The 19,631-nt window shown below is 27.8% G+C and overlaps 1 protein-coding gene across 3 annotated transcripts; it reads left to right on the top strand.

The window, feature by feature from the left end:
• The first annotated feature begins 688 nt into the window (after window positions 1-688).
• LOC130935622 (calcineurin B-like protein 1) lies at window positions 689-13,364 on the top strand. 3 transcript variants are annotated; one of them, XM_057865451.1, is made up of 8 exons: window positions 689-1,436; window positions 1,657-1,804; window positions 8,884-8,966; window positions 9,259-9,318; window positions 9,749-9,857; window positions 9,949-10,001; window positions 10,253-10,309; window positions 12,896-13,364. In XM_057865451.1, the coding sequence occupies exons 1-8, from the start codon at window positions 1,329-1,331 to the stop codon at window positions 12,935-12,937; spliced, it is 660 nt and encodes a 219-aa protein (XP_057721434.1). In that variant the 5' UTR covers window positions 689-1,328; the 3' UTR covers window positions 12,938-13,364. The 3 variants fall into 3 exon arrangements, with proteins under 3 accessions (XP_057721434.1, XP_057721432.1, XP_057721433.1); XM_057865449.1 differs by lacking the exon at window positions 12,896-13,364 and adding an exon at window positions 11,626-12,293; XM_057865450.1 differs by lacking the exon at window positions 12,896-13,364 and having other exon boundaries at window positions 10,253-10,795.
• The last annotated feature ends 6,267 nt before the right edge of the window (window positions 13,365-19,631 follow it).

Genomic DNA, 19,631 nt, shown 5'->3' with positions numbered 1-19,631 from the left:
CCCATGACGGATCATTTTATGAAAGTAGAAACATATATGCCTACATATATCAAATCTCCACCACCACCTTCACCATCTCCACCTCCGCCTTACTACTATAAATCACCTCCTCCCCCATCTCCTGTGCCTCATCCACCTTATTACTACAAGTCTCCACCACCACAAGTGAAATCTCCACCTTACTACTACAATTCTCCTCCTCCACCAGTTGTATATCACCACCACCCCCATCACCAGCTGGTCGTTTAGGTTGTAGGTAAAGTCTATTGCTACAAATGTTATGACTGGGCATACCCGAAAAAAATCTCATAACAAGAAACACCTCAATGGTATGTTATAATTCATATATACTTCTTTTTTATCCGTTTATAGATATTATTTCTAGTATGAAAGTATTCTTTCTTTTTATTTTATTGGGTTATAGTTTAACTTTTAGTACTATTTAATTGATGCAATGTGCTTTTTCGTTACTTTTTGGAGAAGCAAAACGACTTTTCTATATACTTCTTTAAAACTCAGTTAAAAAAAAAAAACTCATGTTTCTATTATTTTATCAAGGTCAACAATAACTTTGCACAATTTTCCTTGTCTGAAAACGATTTTGTTTATTTTTTCTATTCAAGTTTCTATTAAAGAGGAATGGCACAGTTACTAGTCACTATTGCTTTGAACCATTTTCCTTCTTTGATGAAAGGAGGAGGCTTAGCATCTAAAATTGGTTCACGGGTTAATGTGGAGTTGTGGACCACATCTGTTTTGTCCTTCTTCAAACAAACTTCTCTATGTGCTTAACGATTGGTTACTGTTGTGAACCAATTCAGTACTTTCTTCAGCTGCCACCACCAATACAGTTCTCCTCGCCACTGTATTTCACTGTCTAACACCACTCCACCAGGCACCAACATATACCCTTTTTTATTTTTGTCAAAGTTATGGTTTACAATATAAATAGATGTGAATAATTGAATCAAACTCAAATAATGTAAACCATTCCCTTTCCCTTCCCATCCCCAGTTCTTCTTTCCCTTTTCCTTCCTCTTCTCCTTCCCCAATCTGAGGCTTTTTCCCTTTTCCTTCGACTTCCCCTTCTCCAACCCATCCCCAATTCCCCTTTCACTTTCCCTTCTCCTTCTGAAATTTTTCATATAAACCAAATCACAGATAAAATATTTTTAGCCTCTTCTACTTGCTAGGTTGAAAAGATTAAGAATAGCTGCATGTGTTTTCTATGGCATCAAGTTATTTACAATCCATCCTGTCACCACTTTTAAGTTTTTCTAAATAGTAAATAACCAAAAACGTCTGTGTTTTAAGTTTTTCTGTGATTCATGAGGATCATGTTCATCTCCGATCCTTCTTTCGGACGAAGCAGCCGCTACTCCCTCTCTCAGATCTGGCTCACGGGATCGGAGTCTCACTTTACTAACTTCTGCAAGGTTAAGTTTCTATTATCTCTTTCAGCTAAAAATAATTATTTATTATTTTCTGATCTGCACTCCTGATTTGGATCTGAGGTTTCAATACATATTTGTGCATAAGTTCGATCTTCTTCTTTTCACTGTCTTCCCTTTGAGTGTAACTCCAGTTTTAATTTATCCCTAGTTACCGCTCTTAGATTTATTTATTTGTTTGTTTGTTTGTTTATTTTTGGTTCAGGTAAATGAAGAAGAAAGTTATACAGACTTCAACCATGGATCTATTGCGCTGTATATGGTATATACAACTTGCTACTCTTCTTGTTTCACCTCCAATCCGCAAAACTACGGTAGCTGTATGTGTCTTCAGATATTTGGTGTATCTCAAGGTGCCTCTGCTCTATATATTCCTTTCCCTTTGTACTGTGATGTCTACCTGTATCATTATTATATGTTTAGACTCGAGTTTTACAAAAGTCACCATCTATGCTCTCTTTTTTAGCTATATTCATCATGTTCTTTTGTGTTTCTAACTCATCACTATTCACTAGCTAAAGATCTTATAGTTTAAGAGATAACAGCAATTAACTTAGTGCCTAGATGAGTACAAACAATTTTTTATCCTACAGAAAAATTCTTGTATACAAAGAAAAACATAACATATGATGATATGGTAGAGCAATTAAAAAATATACATGATGTATATTCACATATATCATGACTTAATGTTCGGTTGGCCTTGTGGGAGTGATATATGAACATAAAGGATATTATTTATAAGGTGCATAGTGAAATTGAGACTATTTTAATTTATAAAGTTGGTGGTGACTTCTAGTTTTGTTAAATACCTTAATATAGGGTATGTCTAAAACGAACACAACCATTATGTGTTTATTGGATACGCCACATTTATATAGACCATTAGATTTGATTAGATGAAAATCAAAGGCTAATATGGAAGAAAAGCATTGATGAATTCTAATAAATACAGAATATTCTAGTACATAAATAAATATTTTAAATGACGATACTTTAATACACAATACTTTAAATGGTAACAGAATCTTTTATTCTTAAATAATTAAATATAAAATATATAAATACAAAAATATAAATATTCTTTATTCAATAAGATTAATTATTGTGCAAGAAATTTTTATAATATTAAAAAATCTTATTAAAATAAAATTTTAAACTGTAACATAAAAATATAAAATAATTAAAATTTTATTTTATATTACTTAACAAATAATTAGATTATTATATTCAAAATTTATTAATTAACTAATTTTGTTAAAGATATTATTATATAAAATAATTTTTTATCAAAATATTTTAAAAATATAGTTTATTTAAAATATTATATATAATACATGAAAATATTAACTTTTTTATTTTTTTCAATTTTTTTAAAAAAATAATATAATTCTAAAAACATCATATTACATATTTACTTATATTAGTAAGATCTAAACTAATCAAACTTACGTAATTAAAAATATAAAACATATAAATACAAAAAAAATAAAAGTATTTTGGATATATTATGATATTTGTTATATTAGTATGACCTAAACTAATCAAGCTTACGTAATTAAAAATATAAAACATATAAATACAAAAAAAATAAAATAAAAGTATTTTGGACATGTAAATTCTACTCTATTTTTTATATTTTAACATGTAAATTACCCTTTATGACATATCACTTTTTAATTGGTTATTATTTTAACTATGATTAAGTTATTTTGTAATTAAAAAATTATTTAAAAGAATAAATGTATAATTTGATAAAATACTAAAAACTGAATATTTACTCTCTGTAACTTCGTTGTTTCTCTCTCTGATTGCTCTTCTGTGTTGATTTCAATTTGTAATGGATCTGCGATTAGTTAAAGAGAGTGTATTTGATCGTACTGCTATTTTGTAGTTGTCTTTTGCTCTTTAGTTCACATAATTTCCTGTCACATATAAATTTTTTATTATTAGGATGCATTAATCTATGATTTAGGGTTGTGATAACTATTGCATATATTATAGTGATGCTTGAATTAGATATGCATTTAATCCGTCTATTAGAATTTAAATTAGATATATCAATTAGTTCAAAGACGTTCTTTGGAATGGCTATGGATCATTGGATCGTACACAAGATCCGTTACATTAGATATTCAAAGGATATTTGCATCTTTACTCTTCGTCCTGCTTCGAGTTACAGTGTGCTTTCAACGCGCTTTGAGTGATGAAGAAACAATGGAAGGGAGGAAATATATTTCACTCAACATAGAAGGTGTTTTTCAATGGAAGGGTGGAACGAATTTAAGTAATAATGATTTGGTAAAAGAATATATATTTATTTTTTAATATTTACAAAAATTATATAATTATTTATCTTAAAAAAATATTTAATTATAAGATGGTCCTACTCTAGTTAAGATGTTAATTCTCATTGAGTTAAATTAACTCAAATTAAAATTAAACATCTAATTAAATGTGTCGTCATAGAGGCTAATTTATATATTGTTTTAGAGGAAATTTGGTAAAATTCACCTATATATATATAAATTTGGTCGAGTTAAAGAATAAAAAATTTAACTAAAACAATAAAAAAATACTTGAAAATAATAAAAATAAAAAATAATCTTATTATAAATATATAATTTTAAATATTATATATATGAAACTTTAAATGTTAATTTTAATAAATAAAAAATATTTATTTTTTATATTTGTTACACTTGCTTCATTGCGCTGCTGTTTTAAATAAGCTTTCTTTTAAAACTTTGGCTCATTAGTAGTTAATATTTTTCGAGAATTCTAATTCATGTATTAAGAAATTTATGGGTAGTTGTAGTCACTTTGATTTTTGGTATTTTGTTAGAACATGGCATGTGATCAAACATTTTTTTTGTGACAACTTTATAAAGGTTAGATTAAATGATTTAAAATTATTGGTCATTGTCTAAATTTTAAAATTATTTATAAATTTTGTAAGGTTTTAATACGAAGATTAAAAAAAATAATAGATTGGTGAACAAAGTGAAGATATATCTCTCACTAGTCAATATCACCTCAAAAATCTCTACATCTTAATGTCAAAAATCTCTACATTAAAAATCTCTACATCTCAATGTCAAAAGCTACGTAAATCTCTACATCTCAATGTCAAGCTACGTCAGCAAAGCCAGGTGGAGCATCCAGTAGATCATCATCAGGATCATCAGCAGGACCATCAGCAAAGCATGTCAAGCTACGTCAACAAAGCCAGGTGGAGCATCCGGTAGATCATCATCAGGACCATCAGCAGGACCATAGGACCATCAGCAAAACCAAGACCATCAGCAAAGCCATCCGAATCATCAGAGTTGTCATCACTCGTTGGGGGAGGACTGGAAGGGATGATGACAGCAGTCTCCTCTGGGACTGGAAGAAGGGGCATGAGGCTAGTCGAGATACAACTGTAAATCTAAGACCCCCGCAAGAAAGAGCTCATAGTTATCAGCTACAAAGTCCCCAAAGTCAAGGTGGAAAAACCTCAATCTAGCCTTCAAATCCAGTAGGGGAATTCCCCTGAGCAGAGAAATGACAATCCTAGCCTGCTCTACAGTCAGTATCGACGAAAACAACAAAAAGAGACCGATACATCCCTCCTTCGTAGCGTAAATCACGAGTCAGAATCTACAAATGTGTCCAATAAGCCATAATGTCTAACAAAAGATAGATAAACATTAGTGCAGAAGAATTCATGCACAATACTATTTGTTGATCTAAGAAAAACTAATATTAGTAGATTTTAACACTAATATCAAAACAAATAACCTTAATTACAATACTAGCATTGAAATAGATCAAATAAATTAATAATTTTTTAGTAAAATTTATATTTATATTAATATTAATAATGGTATGTAATTAAAATATAATTGATTTGAAAAATAGATATTTATTTATACTATATAATTAATATTTGTCACAAAGAATATTAAGAAGCACAATGGCTGAGAAAGATTAATTAAATAGTATAAATAAATATCTATTTTTCAAATCAATTATATTTTAATTATATACCATTATTAATATTAATATAAATATAAATTTCACTAAAAATTTATTAATTTATTTGATCTATTTTAATACTAGTGTTGTGATTAAGGTTATTTGTTTTGATATTAGTGTTAAAATCTACTAATATTAGTTTTTCATAGATCAACAAATAGTATTGTGCATGAATTCTTATGCACTAATATTTATCTATCTTTTGTTAGACATTATGACTGATTGGACACATTTGGAAATTCTGACTTGTGATTTACGCTACGAAGGAGGGGTGTATCGAGTTCTTTTCGTTGTTTTCGTTGATACGACTGTAGAGCAGGCTAGGATTGTCATTTCTCTGCTCAGGGAATTTCCCTACGAGATTTGCTGGTTCGACTGAGGTTTTTCCACCTTGACTTTGGGGACTTTGTAGCTGATGACTATGAGCTCTTTCTTGCGGGGGTTAGATTTACAGTTGTATCTCGATCGGTCTCATGCCCTCCTCTCCCAGTCCGAGAGGAGGCTGCTGTCATCATCCCTTCCAGTCCTCCCCAGCGAGTGATGACAACTCTGATGGTTCGGATGGTTTTGCTGATGGTGTTGATAATCCTGCTGATGGTCCACCTGGCTTTGCTGATGGTCCTGATGATGATCTACCGGATGCTCCACCTGCCTTATTGACGTAGTTTGACATGCTTTGCTGATGATTTAGCGGATGCTCCACCTGACTTTGCTGACGTAGCTTGACATTGAGATATAGAGATTGACGTAACTTTTGAGGTAATATTGACTTATGAGAGATATATCTACATTTTGTTCAACAATCTATTATTTTTTTAAATTTTCGTATTAAAATCTTATAAAATTCATAAATAATTTTAAAAAATTTAGACAATGACTAATAATTTTAAATCAATTAATCTAACCTTTGTAAAGTTGTCACAAAAAAAAATGTTTAATCACATGCCATATTCTAACAAAATACCAAAAATCAAAGTGACTACAACTACTCATGAATTTCCTAATACATGAATTAGAATTTTCGAAAAATATTAACTACTAATGAGCCAAAGTTTTAAAAGAAAGCTTATTTAAAACCGTAGCGCAATGAAGCAAGTGTAACAAATATAAAAAATAAATATTTTTCATTTATTAAAATTAACATTTAAAGTTTCATATATATATAATATTTAAAATTATATATTTATAATAAGATATTTTTTATTTTTATTATTTTCAAGTATTTTTGTATTGTTTTAGTTAAATTTTTTATTCTCTAACTCGACCAAATTTATATATATAGGTGAATTTTACTAAACATTCTCTAAAACAACATGTAAATTAGCCTCTATGACGTGACACATTTAATTAGATGTTTAATTTTAATTTGAGTTAATTTAACTCAATGAGAATTAACATCTTAACTAAAGTAGGACCATCTTATAATTAAATATTTTTTTAAGATAGATAATTATATAATTTTTGTAAATATTAAAAAATAAATATATATTCTTTTACCAAATCATTATTACTTAAATTTGTTCCACCCTTCCATTGAAAAACACTTTCTGTGTTGAGTGAAATATATTTCCTCCCTTCCACTGTTTCTTCATCACTCAAAGCGCGTTAAAAGCACACCGTAACTCGAAGCAAGACGGAGAGTAAAGATGCAAGTATCCTTTGAATATCTAATGCAACGGATCTTGTGTACGACTTTGAACTAATTGATATAGTCCAATTTAAATTCTAATAGACGGATGGATTAAATGCATATCTAATTCAAGCATCACTTTAATATATGCAATAGTTATCACAACCTTAAATTATAGATTAATGCATCCTGATAATAAAAAATTTATATGTGACACAAATTATGTGAACTAAAGAGCAAAAGACAACTATAAAATAGCAGCACGATCAAATACACTCTCTTTAACTAATCATAGATCCATTACAAATTGAAATCAACACAACAGAGCAATCAGAGAGAGAAATAACGAAGTTACAGAGAGTAAATATTCAGTTTTTAGTATTTTATCAAATTATACATTTATTATTTTAAATAATTTTTTAATTACAAAATAACTTAATCATAGTTAACATAATAACCAATTAAAAAGTGATATGTCATAAAGGGTAATTTACATGTTAAAATATAAAAAATAGAGTAGAATTTACCATATATATATATATATGAAAAGTGTACAAATGTCATAATATTTTTAAAATACTTTTATTTTATTTTTTTGTATTTATATGTTTTATATTTTTAATTACGTAAGCTTGATTAGTTTAAATCATACTAATATAAGTAAGACCTATATGTTTAGTTTATGTCTTACAAATGTCATAATATTTTCAAAATACTTTTATTTTTTTTTGTATTTATATGTTTTATATTTTTAATTTCGTAAGCTTGATTAGTTTAGATCTTACTAATATAAATAAATATATAATATGATAGGCATGTTTTTAGAACTATATTATTTTTTTTTAAAAAATGAAAAAAATAAAAAAGTTAATATTTTCATGTATTATATATAATATTTTAAATAAATTATATTTTTAAAATATTTTGATGAAAAATTATTTTATATAATAATATCTTTAACAAAATTAGTTAATTAATAAATTTTAAATATAATAATCTAATTATTTGTCAAGTAATATAAAATAAAATTTTAATTATTTTATATTTTTATATTATCGTTTAAAATTTTATTTTAATAAGATTTTTTAATATTATAAAAATTTCTTGCACAATAATTAATCTTATTGAATAAAGAATATTCATATTTTTATATTTATATATTTTATATTTAATTATTTAAGAATAAAAGATTCTGTTACCATTTAAAGTATTGTCATTTAAAATATTTATTTATATACTAGGATATTCTGTATTTATTAGAGTTCATCAATGCTCTTCTTTCATATTAGCCTTTGATTTTCATCTAATCAAATCTAATGGTCTATATAAATGTGGCGTATCCAATAAACACATAATGGTTGTGCTCGTTTTAGACATACCCTTAATATATTACAAATACTTTAGTATATCCATTAGTTTTAGACTTTGTTCATATATATTATCATTTAAAAAAAACAACTCAACATCGTAGGAATAGAGCTTATTACAAGATAAATAATAAATAAAAAAAATGAGAGTCATTCCTGTGTGCTCAACATGTACTCAAAAATATTGCTGACTTAGTTATAGTTTTCTTCCTTATTTTTCCTTTAAATTTTTTCCCTCTCCAAATTTCAATTCCAATTGGTTGGTTCATATGCTTTACCGGTGTTCTGGTCTATTAGTTATTGAAAAACAGAATCATCTTGTTTTATATTTGTTATGGAATTGGCTCTATCTCTATTTTTCAAGCCTTCATGCCAGTTTAGTAGTTTAAACTTACAGCAAATTTTGGTTTTACAGTCACTGTCAGTGAAGTTGAAGCACTTTTTGAACTATTTAAGAGCATAAACAGTTCGTTTGTTGATGATGATCTAATAAGCAAGGTACCATATAGCAAATGCGTTTTCCTCTTAATCTCAAATATAGTTGTATTTATGGCATCTATTCTGTGATGTTCATTTTATTATGAGATATTTGGTGTGCTTTTTTTATTTCTTGATATGAATGATCAACAATATACTATATTGTTTTTTGTGCTTTTCATTTTCTTAAATAGAATCTGTCACACAGTATCATGATGAATTGCTTATACAATTACCAATAATTTTTATTTCTATTTGTTCTTCACATTCATTTCATAGTCTGTTCTTTGATTACAGTGTTCTTTCTTTGCAGGAAGAATTTCAATTGGCAATCTTCAAGAATAGGAAAAAGGAGAATATCTTTGCCAATCGGGTACTATACATACCGCATGCGTCTGGTTTATGAATAAGGCCTTCATTTTTATGGTTTCTTGCATGCATGAGTGAATGCCTATCTAGCATCACAAATGTACTTTGTTAAATCGATGATTTGCAATGCAAATAGGTTAATGAAGACATTGTTCTATCGCCATATACTTTCGGAAGAAACTCAATTTCTTAATCCCTTTAATACCTGAAACATAAATGCTTATGATGACACACTTAGTTAGAGGTCAGTATTCTTTTAGATATAAAGGCACATGCATCTCCATATTTAAATTTTCATATAGAAATCAGTGTTTTTTGAGTCTTCGCTAGTTGCTACTTAGTAATAAATTTCATTGTTTGTCATGTTATCTCCAAGCATTAGTCATTTCAGTTAACTGAATGTCCTTTTGACATTAGAATTTTACTGCATGCAGATCTTTGATCTATTTGATTTTAAGAGGAAGGGAGTAATTGACTTTGATGACTTTGTTCGATCTGTCAATGTCTTCCACCCAAATGCACCACTGGAAGACAAGATTGATTGTAAGTTGAAGATTGAATCCTAACCCGTTTTCGGAATAAAGTAGATTTCGATTGTGAAACTCATATGTTAGGTTTTGCAATTCTCTTGCAGTTTCATTTAGGCTCTATGATTTGGACAGCACAGGCTTTGTAGAACGCCAAGAGGTAGCACATAACGCAATCCTATTGTGTCAATTTACTTAGATTTTCACTGTTTTTCATGATATTAGATTTTCACTCTGTTTTTCATGATATCAAAAAACAACTAGCCCTACAGAAGTCTGCTCTACGAACACTTAATAAGTGATATTCGCCACTAAAATATGATTTGTTGTAGTGTTCATCTACGTCTCTGCTTACGTCCGATTAATTTTAGTGATCCTAGCTTCATTGTTCTTTTGCGTTATTTCTAACAGGTCAAGCAAATGTTGAATCCGCTTCTCTATGAATCTGAAATGACGCTAGCAGATGAGGTGATTGGTTTTTTTTTTACTAAATACAAAACGACGTCGTTTCAAGTCCTCCACAATGGTAAGGATGGATAAAAATTATTTTAAGGGCTACTATGAGTCCCAGAGGACAATTTCTTTAAGGCTCGAATGTAAGTTCAAGACTACTTTGATATTTAACTCTTAAAAAAATATATATTATACATTTATATTTCTTTTAAATAATAAATAACAGGTCATTAAGATTAGGTAGGTCATTGTTTCAACAAATATTTTTAGGTATCAAAACTAAAGCTATAAATATTGATGCATGAGTCTATCTTTTCACTCACTTCTAACACTGTTCTTTTTTCGTAGACTATCTTTTCACTCACTTCTAACACTACTTCTTCGTAAATCTCTTATTCTTGTTTCTAACATGGAAGAATTGAAGTCACATGATATTCTTATTTTTGAAAAATATTGGTAAGATATTTTTTTTATTGATTACTTGAACTACTATTTCATATAAATGATGTATCTTGTTAATTATATTTAATTTTAAATAATTAATTTATACAAAATATAACACTTTTAAATAAAAATAAAAAAATATTATATATTAATATGTGTATAACTAAATTCTTTAAAGAATATAAAAAAATAAAAAAATAATTTTATATTTCTCACTCAATTAAAGTTTATTAAATACTTGTTTTTTATGTCATAAATATTATAAAAAGATAAAATTTTTAATTGAATGAAAAATATAAAATTATTTTTTTATATTATTTAAATAATTTAGTTATACATATGCTAACATATAATATATTTTTTTATATCTTTATTTAAAAGGGTTATATTTTGTATAAATTAATTATTTTAAATAAAATATAATTGACAAGATACACAATTTAAATGAAATTGTAATTCAAGTAATCAATAAAAAAAATATTATTTTAACATATAAAAAATATGAAAATTATTTTAAAAAATAAGAATACCACATGGCTTCAATCTTTTCATGTTAAAAACAATAATAAGAGATCTAGGAAAGAATAGTGTTAGAAGTGAGTGACAAGATAGACTAAGAAGAAATAGTAGTTTTAGAAGTGAGTGAAAAAATAGATTCATACATCAATATTTATAGCTTTGGTTTTGATACCTAAAAACATTTGTTAGAACAATGACCTACCTAATCTTAATGACCTGTTATTTATTATTTAAAAAAGGGGTAATTATGATTTTGGTTCTTAAAGTTTTTCGTCAGAATCAAAATCGTTCTTCATCTAATTTTCGATTTAAAATCGTCTTTAACGTTTTTTTCATATTAAAATCGTCCTTTTAATTTTTTTGGACAGAAATACCCTCACCACTACCAACACAATTACCTCGTCCACCACCACGAACACCAACATCAACACCAACACCAAAACTAACACAACCACCACCACCACCACCACCACCAACACAAACACCACCACCAATACCAACGCTAAGAACACCAAACAACAGCAACTTCTTCCATTAACAAATTAAAAATATAATAACAAAAATCAGATTCAACAAAACCAACAACAATTCAGAAATCAAATCAGATTCAACAAGAACAAAGCCAACAATGATTCAACAAATCAATAAGCAGAAGAAGCGAAACAGAGATCGAAGCAAGAAGCAGAGGCGGCGAGGCGCAGCGGCGAGGTGGTGAGGAGCAGCGGAGTGAAAGCCGATGACGATGAGGAGGGCGAGGCGGGGGCGAGGCGGCGACGAGGGCGAGGAGGAGGAGCAGAAACAGATCGACGAGGAGGGCGAAGCGGTAACGACAAGGGCGAGGAGCGGCGGCGACGACGACCCCTTCTCTCCCCCCTTCTCCCTATTTCTCCCCCTTTTCTTTTTCTCCTTTCTTTCGGCGACGGCAGCTCCAAGCTTCGCCGCGCCGTCCTCCTCCCCCCTTCCCCTCTTCCCTTCCCCTCCCCTCCCCTCCCCTCCCCTCCCCTCCCCTCCCCCTTCGTATACCTTTTTTTTTATCACTTTTATTATTAAAATAGAAATAGGGATAGTTTAGGAATAATATAAAATTTTTTATTAAAAATGACGATTTTAATACGAAAAAAACGTTAAAAATGATTTTAAATCGAAAATTAGACCAGGACGGTTTCGATTTTGACAAAAAACTTTAAAGATCAAAACCATACTTACCCCTTTAAAAATATATAATATATATTTTAAGTTTAGTTGTCTGTGATTGCACTTGTGATAAATCACAGGAAGTGCAGGGCAAAGCAATGCGTTAACATACAAATAGTAGCTTGTGTCTATTCTGGTAGCTAGTACAATTAGAATTTGTCTCTCTTTTATTGGCAAAATTATACTTGCTATCAGTTCAGAGAATGACTTCTTCATAATTAAGAACTTTGCGGGCGTCATCTTAGCCACTGATTTCATTCATGTGTTGTCGGATGCATTTGAAAATCTAACCTCCTTATTTGGACGATCATTCTTAAAAAGATTTTCTTTTTACTATGTTTGTGTCAATATGCACTGCAATGAGAACTCTTATGGTTGATGTCTATGCAATCGCGTATTTTCAAAAAAAAAAACATTTTTAAGATGCATAATCTGAGTTTGTAGATGTGGAGAACGAAAAAAGACATACAGTCGATAATAACGTGAATCTTCACTCTTATGGAACACATGGTTATGCATCTTTGGAATCCTTCGGCATCGAGTGATATCACAGGTAAAGTAGCTAATGTGGTAATATTAATCAATATTTATCAATATTAAGAAAAAAATAGTGTTGTCAAAGTAGAATAGTTTTCTTCTTATTTATCTACGAATGTTATTTTTTTAAAAATTATAAAACATTGTATTATATTATGTAATTTTACTATCAACAATTTTAAATCTACTCTAATTATTTTTGTAATAATTATTCAAGAAGAATTTGATTTATAGCTATTGGAGATGAGAATAGTTGTGTATTTCGTAATATAGAAATTACATTGAAAGCATCAACGAGTTCACAAACAATAAAATTTTAGGTTGCTGCTTTGACTTTTTATCAATTCGTTGAATATAGGACTTAGAAGTTGTATAATTCAGGTACTACTTTAATTATTAGAAATTTAAAAAATAATTTATTTTATATTTTCATTGGATCTATTTATTATTTAATTTTTTCATTTAAGTTGGATTTAAATATATCCAAAAAAAGTTAGACTCATTTGCATCGTTTTAAAAAATAATAAATAAATTATTTTTGTAATAAATTTAACTAAATATCTTTTAAGTTTATTATTTTTTACCTATTTTATTCATGCATTTAAACTTTACTTTTATCATTTTCTCTACTTATTTTAAATTTAGTTAGATTTAATTGTTAAAAATTTTTGTACACAAACTATTAATAGTTAAGTAATTATTGAAGTTTTTATTGCCTAAAAAAAAGCATAAATTATTTAAAAAATAATCAGATTATGTGCACCTAATATGAAAAGTTAAAAGAAATAAATACTTTTTTAAAAAATATTTATATTATTTTTCTGATATTTATATATTGATAAAAATTATTTTAAGTAAAATTTAGGAAGTCGGTTATAATTATGGGATTGTTCTTTTCTCTAGCTAAACTATTAGAAATTGCAATTGGTATAAAAATTTCTAATGTTTATGATGATAAGAGTCTAACTGCCCTTATTGTGAGAGGAGTTTTTAATTCAGTTGAAATTCTAATATACATGGTACTTGTAGATTTTCTTGGTGCTGATTTTATGAGTTTAAAGATGCAGAAAAATAGTAAACTTTAAATATGGACCAATATTTTTCTTCTTTTAGAAGCTGGTTTATGTCTCTTATTGCTAAATTGGCATAAGGCCAATTAAGTTGTATTATTCTCCTATTGTCAAATATAAGTTTTAAGTTTATCTTTTTAGATTTATCTTTCTTCCTTCAATGAGTACTTTCATTTATACTACTTCTTGGTTCTTATTGCGTAAGAATCAAGATGTACAAATGCAAGAACTTGTTGAAGGAAAAAAGATAAACCTAAAACCTACATTTGACAACGGGAGAATAACGCAACTTAATTGGCCTTATGCCCATTTAACAATAAGAGACATGAAACTAACTCATAAAAGAAGAAAAATATTTACTTATATTTAAAGTTTAATATTTGTCTGCATCTTTGAAATCATAAAATCAGCAGCAAGAAGACAAGTGCCATGTATATTAGAATTCCAACTGAAGCTACGTTAAAAATTCCTTCCACAATAAGAGTCGTTGGACTATTATCATCATAAACGTTAGAGATTTTTATGCCAATTGTAATTTTTATTAGTGTAGTTAGAGAAAAGAACAATCCCATAATTATAACCAACAACTTTCTAAATCTTGCCTGAAATAATTTTTATCAATATACAAATATCAGGAAAATAATATAAATATTTTTTAAAAAAGTGTTTATTTCTTTTAACTTTTCGGTGCACATAATTTGATTTTTTTTTTTAAAATAATTTATGCTTTTATTAGGCAACAAAAGTTTTCAATAATTACTTAACTATTAACATGTGATGTGTACAAAAAATTTTAACAATTAACAACTAAATTAAAAATAAGTAGAAAAAATGGTAAAAATGAAATTTAAATGCGTCAATAATTTATTAAAGTAGGTGAAAAATAATAAACTTAAAAGATATTTAGTTAAATTTATTATAAAAATAATTTATTTATTATTTTTTATAACGATGCTAATGGATCTAATATCTTTTTCTAGATATGTAAATTCAATTTAAATAAAAAATTAAATAATAAATAAATTTGATGAAAATATAAAATAAATTATTTTTTTAATTTCTAATAATTAATGTAGTACCTGATTTATACAACTTTCAAGTCCCATACTCTCAAAGAATTGATGAAAAGACAAAGTAACAGCCAAAAGTTTTATTGTTTGTAAACTTGTTGATGCTCCAAAGTGATTCCTATTACTACGGAATGCATAACTATTCCCATCTTCAATACCTCTAAATCAAAATTTTCTTAAATAATTAGAGTAGATTTGCAATTTCATTGCTGATAGTAAAATCACGTAATATACAATGTTTTATAATTTAAAAAAGATGACATTCTTGATAAATGAGAAGAAAGCTACTTACATTTCACGTTGACAACACCATTTTTTTTTAATATTAATAAATATTGGTTAATATTATCATATTAGTTATCTATGATATTATTCGATATAGAAGGAGTTCCGAGGACTGGTGGGAACAGACATAGATGTATGGTCATGTGTTCTATGCGAGTGAAGATTCACATCATTATCGATTGCATGTCTTTTTTCATTCTCCACACCTACAACTCCAATTGTGCATCTTGAGAATGTTTTTTTTTTTTTAAATATGCGGTTGCATAGGTATTAGCCATAAGAGTTTTCATTGCAATGCATATTGACACAAACTCAGTGAAAAGAAAATTTTTTAAGGATGATCGTCCAAACAAGGCAAGATTAGATTTTTGAATGCATCCGACAACACATGGATGAAACGAGTGTCTAAGATGACATCCGCAGCAAAGACCTTAATTACAATGAAGAAATCCTTTTCTGGGCTGATGGTAGGTATTGCCAACAAGAGAGACACAAACACCAATTGTACTAGCGACCAAAATAGATGCAAGAGCTGTTATCTGTATGTTAACGCGATTTTGTCCTGCACTTCTCGTTGTGATTTATCACAAATGCATTCACAGACGACTAAACTTGAAAATACAACAAAAAAAAGAATATTATATATCTTCAATCCTTCCAAGTTATTGTTCGAAGCAAGAATAAGAGATTTAGAAAGAAGGAGTAGTGTTGGAAGGGAGTGAAAAGATAGATTACGAAGAAAAAGTCACTGAAAAGATAGGTTTGTAAGCAAAAGCCAGTGAGAAGAAAAAGTCAGTGCTCAAATTAGAAAAAAAATCATAGATGTTTCAGAGTTTTTTTGTACATCTTTCTTTTGTGTTTGATGATCCTGTAGAGATTCTCTTGTAAGTTGGGTTAGCACTTTGCTGTTGAAAACTTGGTTTGAGTCTAAGTCAAATTTAGATTGGGATTAGAATCTAGATTTGTCTCAAATAGGAATGGGTAGTTCTTACAATGCACCTAGTAGCTGAACCAGGATATATGTGGTGTTATTTCTTCTTCTCTCTTTCTTTCTTTGTTTATGTTTATTAGGAGACAAAAACAAAAATGTTTCAACTCGACACGAGACAAAAGCAGAAAAATCTCCTAAAAATTCTTTGAAAAATCAGATATTAATATTCAGTAAAAAAATAAGTTAAGATTCAACCCCCTTCTTTTAGCCACTAATTACCATCAATTTTAAATTACATGAATAAAAATTATAATTTATTGATATTTGAATCAGAAATTATACTATTAATGATCCATATATAATCTAAATAGTTCTTGTAATTGTTTTACGATCCATACCGAAATAAATTTAAAACTCAATCTTTTATAAAATTTCAGTTAACAATTGATATTTTCAGCATTAGAACAATGATCCATTCGTGTAAATAAGTTATAGGTATCATTCCAATAATTCAAATCTTGGGGTTTATTTTCTAAAATAAAGAAAAAAGACAGGCAAAATTTTTTTGTGTGAGACTTATCATTTCGAACACTCAATAATTGATGTAGGCATATACGTACTCTTTATTGTTTCTACTTCCATAAAAAGGAGCCAGACGCTGGTACTGCCTGTTGGAACATTATATACAGTATAGCAAAAAGAAAACGTTTTTCCCGCTCCATCCATCATCTTTGTTAATTCTTATGCCAGCAAGTAAACGGAAAGTACTTGCACGCAATAGGTATGTAATTAATTGCAAGGGGGAAGAGAGGATCGATCACATGCGTCATGTATGATATATAATAAGGATTTTATTGCATAATATTATAACAAAGAAGAGAGTAAGCTTCCTGAATAAGGTTTGCCACAATGAACTTTTATGGACATGCCATGTGCTGGGCTTGGAAGAAGGAATGATGGAAAGAGGAGGAATGGCACAGTTACTAGTTACTACTGCTTTGAACCATTTTCCTTCTTTGATGAAAGAAGGAGCCTTAGCATCTAAAATTGGTTCACGGATTAATGTGGAGTTGTGGACCACATCTGTTAAAAAGTTGTGGACATAGTGTTTAGTAATATATGCTATTGTATCTGAACATCTATTATTTATCTTCATTATCCCTAACTTAGAATATCATTCAAAGTGTGATTAGTCATCACCTTGATTAGTGATTACATTATTATTCTCTATGTGCTTAATGATTGGTTCCTGGTGGGGGGCCAAAATAATAATTCAGTTATTAATAATTTTATTAAACTATTTTATACTAACACGGCATTAAAATTAATTTCTAGTTTGATATGTTAAAAATAATATTTTGTTTTGTTGCTATCGCAAAAGAAGAAAATATATTTTTTTTTAAATTATCAACAATATAATAAATGCCCATTTTCCCTTCAATTTTAAATCTGTTACAGCAAAAAAATTACTGTCTTCTTCCATTCTCTATAACATTGCAACTTTAGTAGTCGTTTGCATGGACTCATAAATCTTTTCTGTTTTCTTGTACAAACTGTTGTTGCATTATTATTTTGATTATTGACAATGAACGAAAACTTTTTCTTTTTTTATAATGCTTAGCATTTTTTTCTATTAGACTTGATCTGATGTTAAAAGATATACCTTAATTGTAGCTGATATCTCTAAAATATTTATTCATTAATATAAATGAATAAGTTAATTAAAAAAATTAAAATATTTTTAAATTAAAAATTTGATAGTTTCAGTAAAAAGATAGTTGGAAGCAAAAACGGCATGGCCTTAACACTTAATGGTAATAGAAGAATGTGACTTTTTATTTTTTTAAAAGGCTAAGTGCTTATCAAATTACTCAAATGATTAGATATCTATAATTTATTATACATATTAATATTAGGAAATAATATTTTAATAAAAAATGTTAGGAAATTATTTTTTTGGGTTAAAATTAATTAATTTTTTAAAATTATATTATTTTAATTTTTAGATCCTAAATTATAAATTTTAATTCTATTTCTTAAATTATAAATACTAAATATTAAAAAAATTAAAATAAACTAGTATTGACTAATTAAAAATTAATTTTTTATACCTTTTCTATTTTAATGAATAATAAAAAATACAAAATTTAATTTTAAAAAATTAATAAAAGAAAACGTCGATAATATGTAAATTGTTAGAATAATATTTTTCTGTAATCAAATAATTTTAAATTCAAATTTTTAAAATTTTGTTAGAGCAACCACTTTTTCGACTAATGAATAAGGATTAAGAGGAAAAAAATAATTTAATCAAAATCTTTCAATGCACATAATCAGTGCTTTCTTCAAGTAATTTCACTATTTCAGTTGCCACCGCCTCCCTTACCCATACCCACATTGTTCTCCTCGCCACTGTATTCCACTTTCTAACACCACTCCACCATCATATACCTTTTTATCTTTATTATTATTATTATTATTATTTTATTTTTGTCATAGTTATGGGTTACAATACAGAAAGTCAGAAATAGATAAATAGATGTGAATAATTGAATCAAACTCAAATCATGTACTTGGAAGTTGGAACCTCCAGTATCTTCTTCATCTACACTTTATTCCATTCCAGTATCTTAAAAGGAGTTTGAAAGCGTAAAATTTTACTGACAAACTATATATTATACATTTATATAATAAATAACAGGTTATTAAGATTAGATAAGTCATTATTTCAACAAATGTTTTTAGGTATAAAAAATAAGCTATAAATATTGATGCATTACTCTATCTTTTCACTCACTTTTAACACTATTCTTTTTTTGTAATCTATCTTTTCAACTCACTTCATTTACTATTCCTTTGTAAATCTCTTATTCTTGTTTCTAACATGGAAGAATTGAAGTCATATGGTATTCTTATTTTTTATATGTTAAAATAATATTTTTTCTATTGATTACTTGAACTATTATTAATATAAATGAGGTATCTTGTCAATTATATTTTATTTAAAATAATTAATTTATATGAAGTAGTAATCTAAGTAATCAATAGAAAAAACATGATCTTAACGTATAAAAAATACGAGAATTTTTTAAAAAAATAAAAATACCATATGGCTTCAATCCTTTCATGATCGAAGCAAAGAATAAAAGATTTACGAAGAAAGAATAGCGTTAGAAGTGGGTAAAAAATATACTACTAAAAAATCAATGTTAAAAAATGAGTGAAAAGATAGACTCATGTATCAATATTTATAATTTAGTTTTGATACCTAAAAATATTTGTTGAAA

The sequence above is a fragment of the Arachis stenosperma genome, chromosome 6 (genome assembly GCF_014773155.1).
Source record: "Arachis stenosperma cultivar V10309 chromosome 6, arast.V10309.gnm1.PFL2, whole genome shotgun sequence".
Lineage (NCBI taxonomy): Eukaryota > Viridiplantae > Streptophyta > Magnoliopsida > Fabales > Fabaceae > Arachis > Arachis stenosperma.
This window is presented reverse-complemented; position numbering and strand designations above follow the sequence as displayed.

Excerpts from the sequence above, each read along its gene's own strand:
- LOC130935622 (XM_057865449.1), top strand. The coding sequence starts at position 1,329 with ATGAGGATCATGTTCATCTCCGATCCTTCTTTCGGACGAAGCAGCCGC. Across the intron at positions 9,858-9,948 it reads ACTGGAAGACAAGATTGATT|TTTCATTTAGGCTCTATGAT; the intron begins GTAAGTTGAAGA and ends ATTCTCTTGCAG. Across the intron at positions 10,002-10,252 it reads GCTTTGTAGAACGCCAAGAG|GTCAAGCAAATGTTGAATCC; the intron begins GTAGCACATAAC and ends TATTTCTAACAG.